Source organism: Netta rufina (genome assembly GCF_964035555.1).
Source record: "Netta rufina genome assembly, chromosome: 1".
In the NCBI taxonomy this organism is placed as follows: Eukaryota; Metazoa; Chordata; class Aves; order Anseriformes; family Anatidae; genus Netta; species Netta rufina.
Genome location: NC_140123.1, coordinates 3702667 through 3726361, shown reverse-complemented (window position 1 = coordinate 3726361; position 23695 = coordinate 3702667). Strand labels below are relative to the sequence as shown.

At 47.5% G+C, this 23695-nt stretch overlaps 1 protein-coding gene across 1 annotated transcript; it reads right to left on the bottom strand.

Moving 5' to 3' along the window:
* Window positions 1–8274: 8274 nt before the first annotated feature.
* USP35 (ubiquitin specific peptidase 35) lies at window positions 8275–23243 on the bottom strand (the record flags this gene model as incomplete). Its single annotated transcript, XM_084281878.1, has 10 exons — window positions 22547–23243; window positions 21394–21529; window positions 16661–16790; window positions 15165–15266; window positions 13105–13263; window positions 12461–12654; window positions 12249–12342; window positions 10659–10765; window positions 8917–10138; window positions 8275–8445 (listed from the first exon to the last, which is right to left on the bottom strand). The coding sequence occupies exons 1-10, from the start codon at window positions 23226–23228 to the stop codon at window positions 8275–8277; spliced, it is 2997 nt and encodes a 998-aa protein (XP_084138004.1). The 5' UTR covers window positions 23229–23243.
* Between the last annotated feature and the right edge of the window lie 452 nt (window positions 23244–23695).

Sequence of the window (23695 nt, the reverse complement as noted above, 5' to 3'; positions counted from 1 at the left end):
CACCCGGGGCAGGCAGCTCAGCGGGCAAATATCCTCATGGTTTTCCCAGCTCTGTTTGGGCTGGATCCCTGAGACTGTTGTCTGCCAAGGGGAGGGGGTCTTCATGACTTTTTTTCTTTTAAGACAAAAAAGAAACTTAATTTCAGGGGAAGACTTGGCGGATACTGTTTGCCGATGGTAAAGAGCAACCACGTTCGGTGGCTAGGTTTGTGCTTTAGCTGCTGGATGCGCCATCCAGGAACTTCAACGTAGCAATACCAGGTTTCACCCTACACGTCTGTTGCTTACAGCTATTAAAGCCACCTTGTATGTGCTAACATCATCTCTCCCCGTCTTCTTCCATGCTGTACCCCCAAACCATGCCATACACGTCTGACAGCACCTCTCACAGGACCTCATTCCCGCATCTCCTCATGGTTACCCTTTTCTCTGCCTCCTCCCAAATCCCAAAACTGAGTAAGGACCCTTCCTGTCTGACTTTACTTTCATCATCCCATTTCTTGTAAATAATGATGTGTTCAAGTCCTCTGACAGCTGTTCCCCTGGTGGGACAGCCCCTGTGTTTCTGGTTGTGGCTGTTAACCCTCAGAGGCTTGACGAGCATCCAGACTGCCCCGTTGAGCCCAGAACTTGCCCCACCACACCCGTATATATGCCAGCATGTGCTCACACGTGCATGCATGCATGAAACAGCCAGGATAGTTGGGGTGTCTTCTGCTGTTGATGCTCTCCTGCATCTCTCAAAGTTTGGAGAGAGAGGCTTTGGAGAATTTAAGCCTATCTGAAGTCATTTGCCAGTGAATCTGGCCCTAAAAACCCAAATCTGCCTTTTGTGGCATTAAAAGAAGGCCACAGAGGAAGAGTCCTACATCCCTGGCCACCATGAGAAGCTCAATGGTTGAGTACGAGGAGTGTAGAGAGGTTCTGGAGACCCTGGGTGTCCGGCCTGGCACGAGGACAAGTGGGAAGGAGGGAGCAGGAGGCTGTTGTGGGGACCAGGAGAAGGCAGGTGCTATACCTTAGAGGTTGGATTGGGGTGAAGAAGGTCTGGTGAGGTGCATCTGGGAGACAAAAGGAGTGGAGTAACTGAAATGTTGATCGGTGGTGAGGCCTTGGGCTTGGGAAGAGGTTGATGAGAAGAGCCAGGACAGGGTGTCTCAATGGGTGTTAGCTGTAATGTAGCATAAAAGTCAGTTGTTACTGGGCACAAAGGGCCGGACTTTGTATTTTTCCCCATCTTCGGTGATGTTTCTTCAACACAAATAAGACTTTTTGACCATCGTGGATGGGAATCTGCTGTAGTCCCACCTGCATCCTTGACACAGCCAGGCTTTGGGATCGCTCCGCGAGAAGCTGGAGTGGAGAAGGAAGAAGAAGGAAGAGGCAGCTCTCTGCAGAAATAAGAATTTGGGATCTCACTGAAACAGGAAGGCCTAACGATTGGCATGGAGAGGCCTGGCTGCCAGACAGCAGGCACTGACACGGACACACAGGCCAGCTGCAAGCAGGGAGCTGAACAAAGATCATTTCTGTTAGAAAGATCAAGTAGTGTTTTTTGTTAAAGAGCTTGAGTTACCCTTCCTTCCAGCTGAACCCTGCCCCACACAGGCTCTGCCTCCCACCACGAAAAACAAACGTTTGTGTTGACTCTTGATGCCCAAGTGTTAGCACGTTTGCTTAATCTTGGCCTGAGTTTGGAAGGGGCCAGAGATGGCCCACGCAGGTATGGGATCTGGGCCCTTAAGTGCTGAGTGCTGCCTTGTAAGTCTGCAATTTCCATCCCAGGTTTATGTTTTCTTCTCTTTTGCCATGAAATGGAAGGATATCAATGGAAAAAGCTCCAATAACCCTTGTAAGACATTGCAGTGTTGGCCATTAACAGGAATAATGGAGCAAATATCCTAATGCTTTTGGTAAAAATAATCATCATCTAGGGGAAAAAAAAAATGACCCAAAGGGGAAAATTTAACACAGATGGATGCTTTGTGAAGGCCGTGGAGTGTTACAGCCTGCAGGGGCCTTTGCCTCTCATTGAGGGCTTGCATGGTGAGATAATGAAATGAAGAGCAGGGAGCAGGGCTTTCTGTAGCCCCTTTCATCACTGCATCTCAGGGGAGATGGAACATTGTCCTGGTCCAGAGCCTGCTGAAGTCACTGCAAAGACTCCCATGAAGCTCGGTGAGCTCATCAAGAGGATGCAGACAGATCCTGTGGTCTTGGCATCCCGTGAGGGAAAAGCCAAGCCCAGGGACCTGCTGGGTGTTGGCCTGGCTGGGAACGAGCTCTGCACCATCCCTGCTGAAAAGCTAACATGATTCAAGCAGGAACTTGCTTTTCCTATGTCATCCTCTAGCCTGCTGTACACAGAAGAAGATCAGGGGTCAAGAAGACAAGGGTCCCAAAAGCACCCTGAAAGCAGGGAGGCAAGGGGGAGGCAGCAGCAACCCTCATTTCTGAGGATGCAGTGGCTTGAAAGCCAAAACAGATGGGTTTTGCGTTTCCAGTTTCCCAGAAAAAAATATATTCCTCCTTTTTTTCTTTCCTTTTTTTTTTTTTTTCCCCTGCTGAGCATCAAGCAAACAGCCCCTCCATACCAAGCAGCAACTCGCCGACTCCATCCCTGCCGTATGGACGTGACTATACCAGCCCCTCCTGAAAGAAATCGATGGCTGCAGTGGAAATAGTCATTCCTGCCAGTTGCCGGGCTGATTAGAGCAGTCCCCGATGATTAATGTTTGTGCAGTATTTAGTCTTAAACTGTATCGAAAAGCAGCTGGTTTAATTACACGGCCTGCCAAGAACTTTGTCCTGAAGGCATTGAGTTTATCACATCCACTTTATACTCGGATGCTCGAGTATGACTGGCTCTTTTGTTAGGAGTAGGTATTTTAGGAAGCCGAGAGCACTGCTAATGATTCATTTTAATTGCAAGCAAAAGACCTGGCTCGAATCCTTATGTCAGAGCCTGCACTTCAGCTTTATGGGCTCATTTTAAGAGAAGGGCTGTGCTTTTGCGTGTGTGTGCTCATGGAGAAGGGTCGATTGCAGGACGAGGACTATGGCCTCAGCAGTTCATTTTAGAAAGCATCAGGGCCATGTCAGAAAGCTCCCCCTGAGCTTTAGAACTGCTAGGTTGGTGGGTTTAGAGGCAGAAACTTCCCAAAATACATGTACATATCCCATGTTGTGAGTCTGCACCTCCTGCTCGCAGCAACTCGTGCGATGTGCGAGTTGTCTTGGAACCAATTTGCTCTCAATTGGCATTTGAACATTCAGGGGAAAATAAATTGCTGGCTCTGAAAGGATACAGGAATGAGGTTTAGTCTCAAACAGGAGAAAGAAAATACGTGTGTGTGCAGATTGTGCTGGGGCAGACTGGCAGATGGGGCTGGGTTGCCTGGAGGATAACTGGGATGGGTTTGGAGCCTCACAGGCACCAACCAGGGTTGTATATGGGCTGGGAGGAGAGAAGGCAGGTGTGTTTGCCAGAAAGGTTTGAGTCTTGGTCTTCCACACCTCCTTTGGCATGTCTCAAGTCAGATCTGCAGAGAGGGTTTGTGGAGGGAAGGGTTTTGCTCAGTCAGGGCCTCGTGCTGGTAGAAGGGCAGCACCCACTGCTCTCAGGCCTTACCCAGAGCACTTCATCCTTGAGGTGTGCAGGAGAAGCCCTACAGGGAGATAGTGGAGACCCAGCTATGCTGAGGAACCTCGTTTTGGGGCTCTCTTGGGCTGGTCATTGGGAAGCGGTGCCGTGGCTTCGCAGGGTGTCCTGTGAGGCTCTGCTGTCTCCGTCCTTGAAGGTATTTTAAGACCTGACTGGGTCAAGGCCTGAGCAAGTGGGTCATACTCTACTGCTGACCCTGTTTAGGGCAGGGAGTGGGACTAGAAACATCCCTTCCCCTTGAATTCCCCTGAGACCCTGCTGCCGGGGCTGAGTGGGGCCTCCTCCATTTGAGGGAAGGGGCCAAAGGCAGTGCCTGTGGTATCCTAAAATCTTCTCTGGCCGTGACGTGAAAAGGCACAGCCCAACACCGAAGGTCATACACCCCGGTGAGGAGGCCTAATCCACACTGGGGCCACCCCTTGCACCTGGCAGAGGGCTGGCTGGCCCAGGTAAAGTCATCCAGGTCACGGACACACAGTCTGAGCCACCGGGGAACAGCCTGAACCTGTAAATTTGTTAGGATAGACATTGACTGACCCAGGGCTCTCTGGAGCCCCACCTGAGCTCTGACACCCCAGGGTCCCACTCCCAGGAGTGTACCAGGAGGATTCGGTTCCTTTTCTCCACCCATTGAGCACGGCTCATGGGCTGGAATTGCATTAATTTTCTTTGTAGTAGCTTTTTATGGTGCTATGTTCCGGGTTTGTGACGAGAACAGTGTTGGTGACACACCAGTGTTGTAGCTGTTGCTGAGCAGCGCTCGCACAGAGCCAAGGACCTTCAGCTCCTGGTGCTGCCCCACCAGCGAGGTACCTGGGGGTGCACCAGGAGCTGGGACACAGCCAGGAGCTGACCCAGGCTGGCCAAAGGGACGTCCCATGCCATACAAGCACCACGCTCAGCAATAAAACTCGTGGGGAAATTTGCCAGGGCTGCCATTGCTCAGGGACTGGCTGGGCCTCGGTCAGCTGGTGGTGAGCAAATGCATTGTGCATCACTTGTTTTCCTTGGTTTTCTTTTTTTTTCCTGGCACAGGCTGCCCAGAGAAGGGTTGGGGGCTCCTCCTTGGGGATCTCCAGCAGCCGCCTGGACGTGGGGCTAGGCCCCCTGCTCAGGGTGGCCCTGCTGGAGCAGGGCTGGCACCACAGGGACCCGTCACCACCAGGCACTCGGTGAGAGCCTTGGTGTCATGATATCTCCACAGCCTGAAGCAGTCCCTCCCCTCAGCAGCGTGTCCTTTGTGTCTCATCCTTGTGTAGTTGTGATTTTAGCTCCTTCGCTTTGCAGCTCTGAGAGATGTGCTGTTAACCAGGCTCCTGCCTCAGAGCTTGCTCTGAGAAGAGCTGATGTGTAGCGAGGTGTCACCCAGCCAACCCACAACCTACGTGGGAGAGCTTATCCCCAAAACCAGGGGGTAACAAACCATCCTTTTTAGTGTTGGCCTTTGGGTGACACCACACTTCATCTGCAGAGGGGCCAAGGGAGTGCACCTGAACTCCCTGTATCCTGCTTTCTCTCCAGCCTGTAAAATGAAGATTTTTAGTGTTTGTTTCCCCACCTCACAGTGAGGTTTAAGTAGTTGACAACTACATTGTCCCTGAAAACACCACGTTTTATCTGAGAGCCCTTTGGACACGCGGAGCATCGTGGAGAGGGAAGGGAGCAGGACCCTGCAGAGCCCCCCGACGAATCCCATAGGGTTAGGACCAAACCTTTAGCTTAGCTACATCCCACTCAACCCAGCCCTTGGCAAAGTCCCCCCTGACTCTGGGCATCGTTGTGTGGGAAGGGACCCAGCCAAATTAGGGTAGTTTTCACCCTCCCTTTCTTAACCTGCTGCGAGGAAGGGTCGGAGCCCCGGCTTCGGAGCCGTCGCATCGGCAGCCGATTCGCAGGGATATTTTTGTGTGTTTCGAAGCCTATGACTGTTCTTAAAGAGGAGTATTTTATTTTATTTTTTTTTTCCATTTGTAGAAGGAAAGACAAGAGTAATCTGTGGCAAACTGTACAGTACGTGTCTTCTTGTGGTGTCACTGTTTGAATGGTTATTAAGTTTTCAAATCACTGTGGACAGCTAATCACTTAAGTTATTAATTTATTCTTTGGGGTTTTGTTGTTTGTTTGTTTTTTTAAGTAATTTGAAACAATTATTTATCCTGTAAATCGGTCTCGAGTGAAACCTAGGTAATACTTTTTTTGCTGTTAATAAACATGGTACATGCCTGATGTGAAGGTGATCTCATTTTTAAGTACTGTATATGCAGCGGAAAAGCAACGGGAAAATAAAAGAATGAAACCAAAAATGGATCTCTCACTGCTGACTCCCTGCACAGATTCGGAGCTGGGAGGGAGAAAGGGGGAATTAATGGTTGGGTCACATTGAATTAAGCAGCACTATGAAGCTCTCAGAGTATTGTTCAGGTCATGTCATCAAGTATCTCCTACAGCTTCAGGTGTCCCCTCTCTGCCGTGACAGCCTCAAGGATGCACCTGGGGCTTTTCTTGATACCAGAACCCAAACCAGATGTTTTTGGGGCTGACAAAGTGAATTTAATACTATATCTATATCTGTTCTTGGGACACACTTGGGTACATGCAGGGCAAGGGCAATCTCTATCTTCCTCACCCATCAGCAGCACAGGTCCCAGCTCAGGTCACCAAATCCCCCATAAAACCTAAGCACAAGAACAAATCTTTCTCACCCAGAGTTAAAAGTAAGCCGCCTCCCTACAGCATTGCCCCACAGAGTCCCCTTTTCTAGACCAGAGCAGCATCACAGCACATCTCCAGCACATCTGAGACCCCAAACGTGGATGTGAGAACCAGGCTGGAGGCTCTTACTGGGCAGAGATGGATGTGAAACTCCAGCACATACGATATTAGTATGATATATACAAATATTCCTGCTATTAATAACACTAACAGCAGCGTAGTAGATATTATAATTGGTATAGCAGACATGGCAACATGCTATACTGCTGTATTATAGTACACGTATATGGTATAATAGTAATCATAACATGTTAATAGTAATCATGGTGTTAATAATTGATGGCCCAGGCTGCCATCCATGCTGAGCACTGTGTGCACTTTGCCCCTCCTCATCTCAGCAAATTGTAGGGGGGAAAAAAAGGAAAAAATAAAAATAAAACAGAGATACTCAAGGAAGAGCATTGCTATGGAACTACCTCTTCAGCTTCCCGTGTTGCGTTCATTAGTTAAATTAGGGTCTCGTGGTCTCATCAAGGCAGAGACCATCTCCTGCTGAAGTGCCATCCAGCACTTGGCCCAGAGCTCAGGAAATGCCTCCAGGTGACACTCCAACACACAGCAGCAAGAGGAAGGTTTTGCAATGCTCCTCTCCCATCATCTTGTTGACCCCATCCACCCCACGAGCACTGCTGTAAGACACAAAGCTTCTCTGGTGAATTCATTAATTTCCTTTATTTATATGTAGGAAAGACAATAAAAGAATATATATGCTAGCATATGCCAGAGATTCAATCCCGTGCCAGAAAACGTCCCCTCCAGCAGACTTGCTGCTTGCATCACCCATAGCAATGTCTGTGCTTTGTCTTGTCCTCCACAGCAAAAAAAAATGCTCCCCCCAACCCCCCTGTCAGGATTAGGCCCCGCACCCAGGACCTAAGGCACAAGTCTGCCACTGGAGCTAGAGGAAATCTACTACAGGCGCAAGTAAGGAGCAGGTAGGGACGATGGATGGGTGGGGAGCAGCTGGGGAGGGAGCTACAATCCTGTAGATGCACTGCCCAAGGCTTTGGCTGCCTCCTGCCACCAAAATCAGTCCCTGTCCCATTTTTGATTTATATATAGCATTGGTTTACGTACTAGGTATTTATGTTGGGTGCATACAGTGTATTTGGTTGAGTTACTCTTTGTAAATCAGGATTTTGAAGAAATAAATAGTGGTTTCAAGGGTCTCTATCTTTCTTTGTCCCAAAGGGAAGCCCAGTTTTCAAGCCATGAAATGCCAGGTGAACCGAGCCTAAAGACATATCTGGACAAGCAGCTGGGAACTTTTGAGTGCCCTGTACACTAACAGTATCCAGAGGTCACCAGTAACTCAAGAGGAGCTTGAGTGGCCTCTTCTCAGCTTTTTTTCCACCTCTAAAGGTTTGTCCGGGTGGTCTTTTAGAACCACATTAAAAAAATAATAAAAAAAAATGGTGAAGAGGTTCCCCCAAAATTCAGTGTCACAGGAAGGGCTGCAGGTGGGATGTGCACGAGCAGCCCCCATCCCCAGGCCATCACTGGATCCTTCCCCATCCCCATCCCCACCCTGTGCCCTCCCCAGGCTGATGGCAGCAGGCAAGACACGGCGGCGCTGAAGCACAAGGGCACTTCTCCGAGCTGTCTGCAGGCGCTGAGCTGCAAGGCTTCATTTAAGGCGTTAAGACCGAGTGCATAGGAAGCAGGACGACCCTCCGGGTGCCAGCAACGCAGTCTCCAAGTCAGCCCCTGAGTCCTTTTCCATCGTGACGTTCCCCAAATCCTCCTCTGAGATGCTCGCTGCCAGCGGGGCGAGGAAGAGGAGCCTCTGGCTTTGGGTTGGCCCCGTGGACGTTTGATGTTCTGGTTTCACCCAGCTGCTAGAAGACGAGTCCGTGAAAGGAGCCGGATCCACCTCCGCCCGCCGCAGGGCTGCATCCCCCCGAGGAGCTGTCATCGTCCTTGTCTCTGTCAAAGTCCCTCCACCACAGCGGGGATTTTGGCAAGGCGGAGATGTAGGCGGCTCGGTTCCTCGCCTCTTTTTCCTGCTCCTGGGAGAAGGAGGAGAAATAACACAAAGATAGCGACATTATCTGCAGCTAAAGGGCTCCCACTTTCCCTGAGGAGGTAGTCGGCAGCCTGTTTGGGTGCTCCTGGGAGCCTCCTCCAAATTAAGCTGGGGTTACCAGGCCACATCCTCATCTCTAGAGCTTTGCAGGGGAGATGCATCAAAGCGTTGGGTCTCTCCAGCCATATGGATGAGCAGAGGTGCCCGTTGAAGGGCTGTTTTCACAAGGAGAGAGGACCCTCAAATTTCCCTGTGACTCCCAGATTTCACCTCATACTCCTACACTGCTGTTTGGAAATATCTGAACTCTGCTGGTGAATGAAATCTGCTCCGGGGATAAATCCAGCGCAGATTTATCCTTAGGACTTGAGCCTTCTGCTGCCCATAGGGTGGAAATTCGCCCCACAAGCTGGCCAGCCACGGGATCAGACCCTGCAGCAAGGGGATTTCTTACCTGCAGGTAGAGGATGTTGTCTTTGGAGATGGCTTCCATCAAGTCCTTATTGAGGGAGGGTTCCCCATGCAGGTGGCCGGCCTCGGCCGCAGCCTCGTGCAGCGGGCAGCTCTGCGTGCCCGGCCGCTGCCTGTAGAAGAGCACGTAGGCAGTGTCCTTGGGGAAGAAGGAGGTCACGTTGCTGACCGATTCGAAGGAGGAGAAGGAAACCCTGGTGTCGTTGAAGAGGTACCACTGGATTTCAAAGTCCAACTGCTTGTCAGAAGCCGGTTTCGGCGCCCCGTCCCGCGGCTGCCCGTGGGGCACGGCGTCAGTGCACTCCCTGGAGTAGCAGTAGTAGTGTCCGCTCTCGGAGGAGATGCCCGAATGCACCACCACGCTGCAGAGGTCGTACACGACAGACACGAAACTGCTCCCCAGGCCACCTTGGCCCTTCCTGTGTCGCCAAACATCCTCGTTTTCCTCCGAGGAGACGAGGACAGGTAGCTTGAGCACCACGGGGATGGAGACGTTGTCCAGGATCTTCTTCCTCTTCATGGTCCGCGGGTCGAAGGAGAAGCGCAGCAGCGTGAGGATGAGGTAGTGCGGCCCCTCCGTCAGCTCCGCCACCTTCTCGGCATCCTGCAAGGAAGCACATTTCTCACAGTGGTATTTGTTCTCCGCCGTCAGTCTCTCCGGGGACAGGAAATAGTTGATTAAATCTGGGACCGATCGGGAGTCCTTGGGAGCGGACGCCTGCTCCCCAGAAGCCAATATTGGGTCTTTGGTTGATTCTGCTCCAACAGCGTCGCGGCTTAAGGGATCTGATGGTTCTCCAGGCTCCTGAAAACCCAACGTTTCCACTGGCACCGGCTGAGCTGGGAGGTCTCCAGACACAGGGGGCTTCCTTCGGACCCAAGGAGACCCCATTACCTGGTTTGGGTTTTCAGGAGGCTCGATAAACTGCGGGCCAATTTCTTCCACGGGTAGAACAGAGGCACTCCCAGGCCCGTGTATGTGCCTGTCCGGCGGGGGGAAAGCCAACGACAGGTCTGTGAAGGCTTCTTCTCGGGAGGAGACATTGAGACACTTCAAGCAGCGGATCTTTGTCATCATTTTACCCCCAAACATCTTCTCAATCAATGTCTTGTTTAAGTAATGATGCTCCACGGCCTGAGACATCAAGCTGGACTCTTTGAGTTTCTGGTAGATCCTCTTCCCGGTTTTTTCTTCTTCGTGTAATCTTTGGCAGGGGAAAAAAGAAGTCTGCATTATACACCAGTACAACACCAAGAACTGGTCTCTAAAGTACGGTTTCTGTTCTTCAGTTGTGGGGGTTAATTTGGGTTAGCCTGCCTGTGCACAGGGGTCTGCTGCAGGAGGAAGGTGGGGATGGGCAATGGGCCATTGACCCCACTCCTAGGGGCATCACCAGGACACCAGGATTTGGGATTTCTAGGTGAGAAAAAGGCAAAAAATCAACATTTTAAAGAGGAGGCTTGTCAAGCATACAGTTCTCCTCTGAATGTGGTGCAATTCCAGAAATGTTCAAGCTGGCCTCACTGCTGACCTCACCGCCAGGAGGGCACAAGCAGGACACCCCAGACTAGTCTCACCATCCTCCACCCCAAGTCTCCACTCTTTGAGTTCCTCCAGCTCTCAGCCACTTCCCCTCCTTCCCCGTGGGTCAGCATTAAATAACACGCCGGGTCTAGGGGAACCTGTTGCTGCTGAGCTCCAAAATCAAGGCATTTGCCACGTACCGATCCAGCAGGTACTTGAGATACTCCGAGCAGTCCTGCTGAGCACCAGGAGTGAACCAGGGTGGCCAGGAGGCGGAGAGGAAGCTCTCGGGTGAGATGGCAGGTCGCTGGCACCAAGAGGGAAAAACACGTTTGAAACATGAGGTCTGGATTCCCACTTCATAGCAGGGAAGGTTTGCATGGTTTGCTGCAAGCCAGGACTGGAAGAATTAATTTCAGCCCTGCTGAACCTCCCTTTGATCCACTGTTATGAGAAGAGGACCTTCTATATGCTTGCTTTTACCAGTATATATTTTATGTATATTTCTATGAAATATCCACACATTTACTTCTTCATTCAATTTTACAATGCTTTGTTTTCCTGACCCCACAGACTTCTACTTAATTCAGCCTGAATTTAATTTGATCATCAACTTAATTTGATCACGATCTCTCTCACCAAATCCCTTCCTTAAAAAAAAAAATAATCCACTGAACTTCCACCCATCATTCTGATCACTGCAGGCAGGTAATCTGCATAATCAGTGATAATGTAATTGGCACCGCCAGGAAGCTGCTGCCTAATCAACATGGGGAAAGACTCATCATTGGCAAAGAAGTGACGTTAAGTGCTGCCAAAAAAAAAAAAAGAAAAATAACCTGTATGATGATAGGAAATTACTAAGATATTATTATCTACAAGCTACCTAACAAGCAGATATGTTACTGGATTTACACATCACAGGCACCCTAACTTGCCCTGAAAAAAACAGGCCCTTCTTTGGCCAAATTTAACAGGTTCTCTATATTTTTCCCCCAAAGTGATCGGTAATGGCATAATACCACAGTACAACAAGCCAACTCATAGCTTGGAAAATGGGGAGGCCCATATGAATGGGTTCACATCAAAGGAAAATTCAGAAGTGTGTCTTTTTAGGGACAGGCAGATGTACTTTCAAGAGAGGACCTAGATACGACCTATCTGGAGTCACCCACGTTAAATTTCAGATTTGTCAAGAAAGCATTCATGATTAATTTGTTTTGGGGTTATAACTTTTTAATTTTCCTCAAATGCAGAAGACTCAAAACATCTGGAATCCACAGGTTTGTTGTTGCTGGTATTGTGTGTGTTGTTTTTTTTCTGTCCAAACTGTTTTTAAGGCAATTTCTATTGATTGACTGCACTTTGCCATGAAGCAAGGGGACAAGCAAACTGCTCCAGTCTTCTTTGCTGCACAGCAAGAAACAGAAACTGCTGCTTTACACCAACAGGCTTTTCAGCTGGCCACATATGTAAGCTATTACCAAATGGATTTCATTGTCAAAACTATTAGTGATTGCATCAGTCAAACCCAGGAAGGCCAGAGGCTGGAGAAAGGCAGCCTGGTGTGAACACAGCTCGTTTTCATGGGTGAGAGGAGCTTGAGACTCGCTTGCCTCCTCCACCCCCAAAATTAGCCTCTTTCACGTAAACAAAATTCGTCCCGTTATAAAAATCCACCAAGATCCACAATTCCTTATCAGCACATTGGAGTCGGCAGGAAGCAACTTGGAGACGAGCCTTTCCGCAGCCGACAGTCCAAACAAATAACTAGAACATGAAATAATTACCTGACTGTGCTCCAAAAACGCAAAGAGCCACTGGAGCTTTGTCATCAGGGGCTGGGAGTTGCCCTCGGTTAAATTCAACACCGAATGCCGAAAGCTGCAAAAGAAAACCAGAGAGGCAAAACAAGATGGAAAATTAGCGTGGAAAGCATAACGCCTGTGTGATGAGCAACCCCAGAGCAGTCTTGAATGGGAGCAAGGGAGCAAAAACTCACTCTGAAGCCATGAAAAGAGACTGTATGATGCTATTCATGTAGCAGGTGTTTCCCAAGTTAATTAAGCCAATCTTTCCCGTCTCTGATTTGGATGCCAGGCGTGGGTAGAAGCAGGCTAGCTCATTCTTCTGGGAGGTCCAAGCATTTTGTCCCAAGAGATGTTTAATCCTGTCTTCATTTGGAATTGGAAGAGCCTTGGAAAAAGAGATGGCTGTCATGAATCCTTGCCTTTCTACATGAAGAATTACTAAAGGGCAACTGCAAAACTCCTCTGCTGGAGGTGTCCATGGCACAACTCATTTCCCTGCTCTTCACCTGAACATGCAATCATGCAAGGAATTGTTTAGCTACTAGTATTAGTACTTTAGAGGCACTCAAGTCTAAATCTATGGCTAAAACCCACAGCCATGACAAGGACTTCTGCAGATCCACCATAAGAAAAGTCTCTACTCCCAAAACACAGCCAGCTTGCCTACATGGGGTTCAAACTCAGAATTTTAAGCTGTTTCTTCTGCCACAACTGGAGGTGTTGAAGTTTGGGCATCCCTACCAGTAGGACAGTCCCTCAGCACTGCACTGCAAACTGAGATGTCATGTCCATAAGCAATACAGAAAAAAAAACAGCCAAGAAGTACACATCTTACTTTAATTGCTTCCAAGACCGGTTCGTAGAGATCTGGAAATCCTGAGAAGCGGAAGAACATGCAGTGGATGAGCTCGGCCAGCTGCTCCAGGGAGCTGGTGGCAGAGTTGGAGTCCTCCTTCTTCAGAGAGGCCACCAGCCTGGGGATGTGAGGGAGCAGCTGGAAAACAAAAAATAATAAAATAAAAGTTTGCCATGCTGTATTTTCCATTCTTAGTGCAGATCAGCACCTGCTCAAACACACACCCATGCTGGAAAGGAATGTTATATGTTAAACACCAAGTGCAGGGATTCAAACCTGTAAAATAGGTGAATTAACCTCCAAGAGGTGTTATATCGTGTGCTATATTTTATTTCGTACTGCGTAAACTGAATTGGATGGGTGGATGGGTAGCAAGAGGCACGTAAAGAGCACGTTTGTTATTTATATATATATATAAATATATATATATATATTATATATTTATATATTTATATATATTATATATATTATATTATATATATTATATTATATATATTTATATATTTATATATTATATATTTATATATAAAATCTAGAAGATTTTACAATGAGCACACAGACCCAAACACAAAGATACATTGCTCACGGGCACCCTCTGCCGACCCCACAGCTGCACAGAGCCTTGCTAACCTGTTCCCAGCCCTGCAGATGTGCTAGTCAGACCCCGTTTTTCTTATTTCTATTTTACGTGATTTTACCCCAGAATGATCCTGGTTTAATGGCTCAGAATCCACAGTTCAACCTTTAGCTTCAACCTTTAGTCCCTTCTTCACTCTTCTTCCTCTCTTCTCCCTCTCTTTTTTTCTTCCTCCTCAAAGTGTTGGGGATTTTAACTGCTTCCTTTCAACTGGAAAGCTTTGGTGGGGGAAACGAATCCCAGAACCTTTACGCATCAATATTTTGCCAAGCTGTCATCTGAACAATTCTCAAAACTCTTCCAAGGTGCCAGGGCAAACAGAAAGAGATAAGAAGCATGACAGGCTTATGCCTTGTTGTTTTGTTGGGTTTGGGGTTTTTCTTTTTGTTTTTTTTAAATAGGAGAGGGAGGAAATTTGCACTCGCTGGGCTGCAGATGGAAACTTCAGGCCAAGAGCAACTGATGGCTTTTGGAGTCTTTCAAATTTTGGACGCCCAATCGAAGACAACCCTTTGGAACGTCTATTTTTAGGAACTGAGGAGTTTCTCAAGAAATGAGGCTCGTTTAAAGCGGCTGCAGCTGAGGAACTAGAAAACATCAGTTGAAAACTTTGGATGGCTTTGCTTTTTTCCAACCTTATCTGTTTATTCCGTGAACTTTAGGTGAAAAGCCAAAAGTAAGGGCTTTAATGCAAAAGTATGAAATCGAGCATTAATAGCAGTAAATTTCCATTAGCTCTTTTATCAGTTCAATCACTGCAGGCATGCCTTTGCTCTCAGCCCCACTTTTTAATTACAGCATTCTGGGGGCAGCGCTGGTGGGAAGCAGAGCTGTGCCTTAGTGTCAACAGGCAAAAAGCACCACCCTGGAAATGAAAAGCAACTTTCAGAAACTTTCTTAGGAAACAGCAAGAGCTGTTTGGGATTATATTTGCTGCTACTTGAGCTTTCCAAGATCCTCTCAATCTAAAGTCTTCTCCTACTGCATCCCAAAGTCAAAGTGGCAACACCCACAACACCTCAGCTGAAAGGATGGGATCAAATATGGGGCCCTATCTTCTAAACCTGCCCACGAAACCCCATCCTGGGTCAGCATAGCCCTGCCCAAATTCCTTCCCAGGCCACCTCTCAATGCTCCCTTTCCTTCTCCAATGCAATAATGCAGTTTGGTGGTGACCCAGACCAAGCTGGGCAATACCAACCATCAGACTTCATTATATATATTACCATATTTATTTCTTGTTTACCAGAGGGTGAGCAACCTCCAGCAGGGACAAGCTGCAAGTTGATGGGCTGAATTTACATCACAAGGCAGAAGCTAGCAGAGGAGGGAGATATTCAGCCCCTTGGGCTCCCTCCCAGCTGTGGCAATGCACCCAGACAAGGGCTGGACGCATCCTTACCAAGTGAAACGCTTCGTGGGAGTGCTGGAAGCTCAGCAGCATGTACTGCAGGACAGACAACGCTCCCTCTCTCACGATGGGGTACAGCAACTTGGAGAAGACCTGGTGGGGAGAAGAAAAAAAAGCAAATGAGAAGGCAGGCTGGTATCATGACATGAGTGAGAAGGACCCAGCAGGAAAGGGAGGCACTGGGCATCTACCACACCTCCAGAGTCATCTCCTGTCCAGAACACATCCTCAGAGCACCCTAAAAATACCATCTGGGTTAGAATCACTCATTCAGGCCTGTGCAGTGCCTGGCACACTGAGGTGCAGAGCTCTGGGTGATCCTGATAGCTATAACATACCTCCAGATCTCCTGATAGATGAGGCCACCCGAGCACAAAGGGATGCTAGATTTTCTAAAATGTGCCTCTCCTGTTTTATGGTTGTATTTGGAACCTTATCACCTACCTTTCAGGCAAAGAGATAGAAAGCAAAGCTCTTGCAGAGCCTCTCAGCACTTTCAAAGGCTAAGCAATGATATTTATCTCATTCTACAGAAAATGGCAATGGTCTCTACCCCTTTCAGACCATACTCCTGAGAGTTTCCAAGAATCACACAGCATTTTAAGGGCAGTGTCCCTTTAATATGCATCAACAGTGTAAAAAAAATAAATAAAAATAAGGAAGTGTTGGAGATACTCAGCTACCTTCTCACTGCTTGATGCACATGGGGAATCACAAGAACAAGTGCAACCACAGATAATGTTCTGATGCAGATAATTATGGTATTGGTAACTTCTGTGGTGACTTCCACTGGAGACACAGCCAGGTATTATCTCCATCTTACAAAGGAAGAAATAGCAGGACCACAGCATGGAAAATGTTGGAAAATGGGGGTAGGGCTGTATCTGTGCTGGTAAATCAAATAAGGCCAGGACACAGGCTTTAAAACTGACCTACAAATACGTGACCTGTTAACCTATTCACTAGTGTGATGGACCAGCACTGATCCAGGCACAGTTGAAGGACAGCATTTCATGTTCCCAAGGACAAGCTGTAGAAGAACTTTGTGTTTTGGGAAGGAAAGTGCTTGGTTGGCTTTGAAGTCCTTGGTTTGTTATATTTTATAACCTTTAAGATATCAGTACCTCTGCAAACCAAGCACTAAAAAACTTCAGGTTGAGGTCTCAGTTGCTGCCACACCCAAAATCCTTTGGCAAGGAGTAGTCCCAAAGCTGGGAAAAGGAATCCCAGTGTCCAGCTCCCTCTAACAAGGAGCTAGGCACACAAACGGGTATTTCTGGTGAACATCATTCCTAGCTGCCCACGACCCTATAATATATTGCAGTAATGCAGCATCTGCAGAACATGCAGCGGGCTCAGTGGTCCCTTCAAAACCCCTTGGGACAGCATAATCTTTTCTATACATCTCAAGTCATATCTCATCCTTATTCAGTTGAGAGGCAAGATCTCCCAGATGCAAGGAAAAGCTTTTCCAAATGCCCACTGACCTTCTCGATCTTTGAAAGAGTAACTTCAATCAGGATGCTGAACTTCTTCACTGCAGCCAAACCCTTCAGCAGAGCAATAATCCACTTGTCTATGTTCTTTCCCAGGGGCCAGGACACCCAGTCAATCATCCTGAAATGAAATCCAAACTCTGACAGTAAACAACGGATATATTGTGAAAGCCCAGCTCCACTCGGGGTTAAATCTCTTCCAAGTTCCTGTCCATTCAACAGGTTGGCCAAATAAGAGAGAGGTTCCACATCAGACATTTAAAATCGTGTAATAGTTTGGGCTGGACGGGATCTTACAGACCATCCATTTCCAACCCCCTGCCACAGGGGGTTCATCACAGCATCCATCCCATTACTCAAAGCACAACAGAGCCTGAAGCTGAACTGCAGCAATGGCATCAGCATCCTGTGGCTCATCAGAGAATCTGTCCCAAATCCATACAAAAAAGTGGAGATTTCTACCATTAACTTAAATCAACTCGAGTTCAAGTTTCTAACACCAGTCTGGTGCCCTATAGACCACAGCACTGCTTTGTGTATTCTCAAATATGTCCTTCAGAGGAGGCCCTAGAAGGCCAGTTCTGTTTTCAAAGTGGTGGATATCTGCGTGAGGTCTTCACTGAGGTCTTCTCATTGCTGCTGTTAGAGAACTAATGATACTGGTATGGAAAAATACCCAGATTTGGATCTTTATCTTCTCTGGGTAGTAAACATTCATTCCCCAAATCACATTAAAGAAAGAAAATACTGGTAACCTTAATAGAAGCCAGATATTCCTGAAGGTCACAGCTAACAAATTTCTCCTATAGCCACTCAGCCAGCAAGATGCCATGTTTCTGCAACTAACGCTTCACAGGAGAGTCACTCGTTAAAAAATAACCTCAGACTGAGTGAGGACAGGTTGTTTAAATAATTACTTAAATTAAGCATTAAAAAAAAAATGCTTAAATTAAATGTTAAACAGAACAGCAGGGTAGCCAAGGCTTAGGATCTCCAAAGGTCAAACTTTGCTAATCATTTCAGGACCTTTGATTTGAAGATATCCCAGGTCTTCACTATCTCCCACCTCACCCCAGCTTTCTTACCCAATCAGCCCCTTTTGTTTATAAGCTTACGTCTTGTGCAAGATATATAAAAGCAACTGTGGATAAATAACCACATAAGGCAAAGAGCAAGCCCACAAGGAACTGGGAGGAAAAAAAAAAATAAAAGAACAGTTTGAAGAACAGAATATGTTGGGATGTTGAGAAATAACAAAAATCAAGCCAAGCTGGATAATAAAATAAATACCAGAAAAGCTTCTGCAGACATCTGCATCAGAGCAGAATAAGGAAAGACACGCAATCGCTGTACAGGGAGGATGTGATGGTGATTAAAGATATGATACAGCCTCCAGATTTGACTTCCAAACTAAACACATCCTCTGCCTCTATTTTGACGGAGAGGAAGGAATTGATCAGGGTGACAAAGAGGAGGCAGATAGAAGATATGAGAATGGAAACAGGAGCAATGACAGCCAATGTGAAAGAGGAACGAAGAGCTCATATGCTCCGAGGGGGGGCAGTGATGTTCATCAAGTAAAATTGAACTCTGGTGAGTTTAATGACCCTATTAACACTGGCATGGAGCTTTCTGTGGGAAGAATAGGAGGAGAGTTCCTACAATTAAGACAGGCAATAAGGGGGTGACTAAAAAGAAGGGGTAGCAAGGCACAGGGGTTTATCATAGATGACAAAGTATGACTTGTCAGGATATCTGATTTTCTAGTCAAAGGACGCAAGCAGATCATATCTGGCTGGGTATCTGAGCGGATACAGGACCTGACGGTGTTGGCACAAACATCCTGAAGGCAGCTGTGAAACTTGGGATGATGCAAAGCTGGGAGGCATCATCAAAACAAGAGGAGGATCCTGAGGAAGACCCTGATGACTACAGATGCAGAACCAGGATGAAATACTTTCATTCAAAGCACATGCAAGGCATGTGGGGAGCAAATAACAATAAACAGCTCCTGTGTGATGAGAATTGATCTGCCTGAAGAAGACCAGCAGGGCACCAGGTGGCTGTGAGTTCCCAGTGTCAGAATAACCATGGAAAAGGCCACCACCTGCTGCAGTGCAGGAAAAAAAAAAGACCTTGTCCAAAGCAAAACCATCACCTCCTAAGCCATCATTTAAGGCCACGATGCACCTCATCAGGAACACAGTGCACAAACCTCTCCATCCATATCCAAGACCGATGAACTGAAGTGGGAGCAGGTGCTGAAAAAGCCTCTTAAGATGGTCAGGAAAATGAAGAACCTCTCCTGCAAGAAAAGCTTGAAATAAGCTGGCTAGTTCAGCACAGCCACTGGAAAGCAGAGAGGGGATGGGGCTGTTGTCTGTGCATACATCGACACAATAAACACCAGGGAGGGAAAAGAGGTATTGCAGCTATTGATGCTGGCATAAAATCAAAAGAACTATGAGAAAGCAGGAAATAAATAGAGGCTGGCTACCAGAAGAGAGCTCTGAACCATTAAAGCAATCAAATGGTGGGGCAGCTATGAAAGAAAGCAGGGGGAGCAAAAGCCCTTCCTGCTTTGAAGACCGTGGCTGGACGTTCGTGAAAGGGATCTGTAGCATCAGTGCCTAAAAAGCAGGGAGATGGATTCAGGCATCCAAAGGCCTCCCTTCACCTATCTTCTTTTACACTGAAATAAAACAACCTTGTCTGCAATAAGCTTTTTTTTTTTTTTAATCAACATTAATGGCCAAGTTACAATCCTGCCCCACCTGCTGCTTGTATTGCTGCAGGAGGAACAAATTCCACTTTAAATTCACACTGCAGTTCCCACATTGTAAGATCGACAAACATTTTGTGAGCCGGGCCCCTAATTTGCCAAAAGGAGCCATTGATGTGACCTGCCCAGCTTTGAAAAGCTCAAATCCTGATTTCCAGAGATAACAAGTGCTTGCATCTCGGTGTGACAGCAGGCGCTCTCCGCAGCCGAAGCTGGGCTCTTTGAAACAGATACACCCTAAGAAAAAAAAAAAAAAATTAAAAGAAAAGTAAAAAATCAGTATTTCTGGATGCACATCAATAGAGTTTATCTGAAAAGAGACAAACTCTGAAAGAGAAACTAAGAGATTGCGGTGTACGCTTACACCAGCAGGTGCCAGGCTTGCTGTTTTTACCGCTCTTTGCTCTTTAAGTGCTTGATCAAAAGCTCTGCCCCACATCCATTTTTTTTCCCCAATGTCATGCACTCCCAAACCCAAACTTTGGAGGAAGACTTTGCCAGGGATCCCAGGCTGAAAGACCCTTTTGACTTCTTTGATTTCCTAAGCATGCAGCACACTCATCAAAAGGCCAACAGTCGCTCAGTTTTCTGGGGCATCCGTCTGCTATAAACGCGCTGCCAAAACTTCTGCACTTCTCCTAAGTGAGCTTAATTACATTTTGCAGGCCCTGCTTAATGTTTGGCTCAGTCTGAGTAATCATTTACTCACCCTTCTGCATGACAAAGAATTTTTTTAAGGCATGATGCAATCGCTTTTGCAACTGCTATATTTAGGCACTGGCGTTCGCGGAGGATTTATCGCCTGGAGCTCACAGCAGCATCTGGGAATAGGATCCCAGAAGGAGAAAAAGATGGAGAAGAGGCTTAAGAACTGAACTGATAACTTCTTGTTGTTGTTGCCTTGGGTTTTTCTTGCCCCTGAGGAAAGCATGACCCTCCCCAGCAAGTCAAAGTGAAGGGATCTCTTTCTTCAGGCATCAGGAATAATGTGGGTTTCTGTTCTGTAACTTACCTGGGGGAGGGGGAGAAATCCTTTAAGAGAGAGGGGAAAAAAGGAAAAAAAAAGATTTTTTCCAGTGAGATCAAGTCACCCCAGCTCCCTTGGGTTAAATCTGTGTGCTCCTGCATGTGAACATCACCCATTTAAATAGAGACCTCTGAGGAAGATACAGGTTAGAGATAATCCTAGGAAAAGCAGGAGCAAGGTACAGGGGCATAGAGGAGCTGTAGGACTTGGACATGGCTGCGCAAGGAAGATCTGGTGATGCCAGAGAGGATCCTGGCTCTGCAAAGACCAAGTCTGGCTCGTCAGGCAGTATTTCACCCGCTACTGCTTCATCATGCCTTGATGTCTCCGTGTGCTCTGCCTGCACTGACGTCAGGGATAAGCATGGCACAGCACCAAGATCCAGACCAGCAGCACCGCAGCCGCCTGGTGAAGGTCAGGGTGGGCTTGTTGAAACAGCTGGACATTAAAAAATGCCTGCGAGGTTTTTAGCTGTGGCTGGTGGTTTAGGGTGATGTCCTTGAAATTCTTTAAAGGAGATTTGGGGAAGAAACAGCCCTTTACATCTTCTGGAAAAAAAAAAAATAATCCATTCTTTTCAAGATACCTTATGGTGGGTATCCCATAACACAGCTTATTTCTGAGAAAAAAAAAAAAAAAAAATCAAACCAGACAAATACAGTAATAATTACAAAAATCAGTCTTTCTAATAATATAATCATAAAAAACAGTCTTTATTCTAGTTCTTTGGTCCCTCAGAACTGGAAGGAAGGATTCAGAAATTCCCCTTTTATCCCCATACCTCACAAGACACCAGCTAAAATGGCCTTTGCTCCAGCCCTGGGGTAAAACCCCACAGAGGAGCCGAGAGAAGCTTTGGGGCAGTTTTTTCTCCAGACCGAGAACATTCACTCCTGCATTCCCTAATTCTCCTACCTGCCAATGGCCATCATCATTTGCACGTCGCTGATGCTGTCGTCGTTGGTGAGGTTCCTGATGACACCGTCCATCAGCTCCAGAGGCACAAACTGGACCACGCTGGCCAAGGCGTTGGACGGCGCTTCCTGCTCCTCTGCAAGACAGGGACGAGCACCAGCAGGGAAGATGTTAGTCCCCGGGGAAACCAGGCACGTGAGGTCAGTTCTCAGCTCTAAAAGCCAGAAAATTCCTCCCTAGGTAAATGCAGCTGGCATAAACAGGCCATGAGGAGTCCACGCGTAGCTGTGCTAGGAGGACAATCCCCCAAACCCCAAAATATTGAGGTTGGGTCGCAGCAGAGGTTGTTGCATGCAGTCATACCCAGCCCAAAAGGATCACAGACACTAAAACATTATTGCCTGGGTCCCAAAGTCCCTCTGTGTGCTCTCTTTATGTTAATTACTGCAAATAATTGTAATAGGATACGACTCCATGTTTGCCTGCCTGGAGCACGTTTCAAAAGATGAGGTTTTGATATAGGGGATATTGAAATGTCCATCTCCTTATGGGCTCAGGAATAGCTGGGACAGGAGCTCACCTGCCTACAGTCTGACATTTCACGGCACTGGGATCTCCAAAAATCTTCTGAGCCTCTCTGTAATAATCTAAAGGCCCCAAAACATGGATCAATATTTTCTGTCCTACCTTAAGACGTAACCACTGTCCAGAGAGACAGCTGGGCTCCCTACCTCTAGGTTGGTGAGGAGTTAAGTCCTTAGCTCTGCTCTTACTTTCTGCTAAGGAGCAGGCTGAGGGCTTCATCGATTGCGAGTGACATTTCTGAAAGGTTTCAGGTCCCGCTCTGACCTGCCGCAGATAAGACGCTTTCCATCAAGCCCAGATGATGCTGAAAAGTACTGAACACACAAGCCTGCGCTGCATATATTTCAGCCCAGTTAACAATTCCTGTGTACAGACTCTGTGTGGTTTCAGGAAAAATTATTTTCTTAGCCTAAGGTAACAGTTAGGGGCACTTCTTTGTTATTTTTCAGTTGTGGTTGCATTTCTGGAGTGGGTGGAAACCAAGAAAACCACCAAGCGCTTTTGTTCCTCATCAAAGCCAATCCCTACATTTGCACCCCTTATTTTTTTTATTTTTTTTAATCATTACCTGTCGAAGAAATGATAGTGAACAGCTCCTTCAACGAGGGCAGGATGGCTGAGGTCTGAGTCCTCCAGATCCTCTGCAGGAGACCGCTCACCTTGTTCACATGCTCCAAAAACTCCATGATGTCCTCTTCCCCCTCGGAGACGCACTGGAACTGCCCGATGCACCGGATCAGCTGCTGACAAAACAAGACCTGGTGCTTGCCCGTGGGGATGCACTGAGGATGCTGGCTTAAGAGTTTGCTGATCTTGGCGCACTGCTTGGGGCCGGGCCTCTCGCAGACTTTCCGGAGCACCTCGATCCTCAGCAAGCTGAAAATGCTGTTTGCTGACGGGCTTTCCAAGACGAACTGCAGCCCTAACTGGATATAATCGAGGACGTAATGGCTTCTCTTCCCCAGGGGGCCGTAGCCCTCCTGGAGGAGACTCAGGAGGAAGCGGACGTTGAAGAACTCCTCAAATTCCTCCGGGTGGTAGTGGCCATAGACCTCCAAAACCTCCTTCCCGATCTCTCTTTTATATTTGGTGTCTCCCACGAGATAAAGCTTGGTGCACAGCTCCAGCATGGACCAGCACTGCTCGCTGTCCATGGGCTGCTTCGACGCCTCGATGACGCGCCTCACGAGGCCTTGCTTCACGTTGTTGGGGTAGGAGGACATCACCACAGCTTCCAGTATCTTATCCATCCCTGCTCCCAGCTGCTGAAAGAAGGAACAGAGCACCAGGTTAGTTCAGGAAAGATTTGTCAAGCTTTTAGGACCAGAAACAGAGCTTGGAAGCCATCTGGGACCTTATAAAGACGATAACCCTTGTGACTTTTTCATGGTGGTGTTCTGAGGGATGAAGAAAAGTTTCCACTCTGGTGATGCTTGATTGAGACAAAAGTCCCAAAGCCAGAATAAATACACAAAAAACACAGAATTTCTTCGGACTAGTCACATACTTGAGCATTTTTATCTTGTAAATAACCAACTATGACCTTACACTTGACCCTAGAAAAGGATGAGCTCCCTCTCCTCAAGGGGTGCAGCAGCTCAGAGTGGTGCCCCACATTTCCCCAAATCCACCCAGCTCTCAGCAGAGGGAGTGGTGAGATCCTGGCTGCCCCCCAGGACCTGCTGCATTTGTTTGCTGGACCAAATTGAGAGGGGAG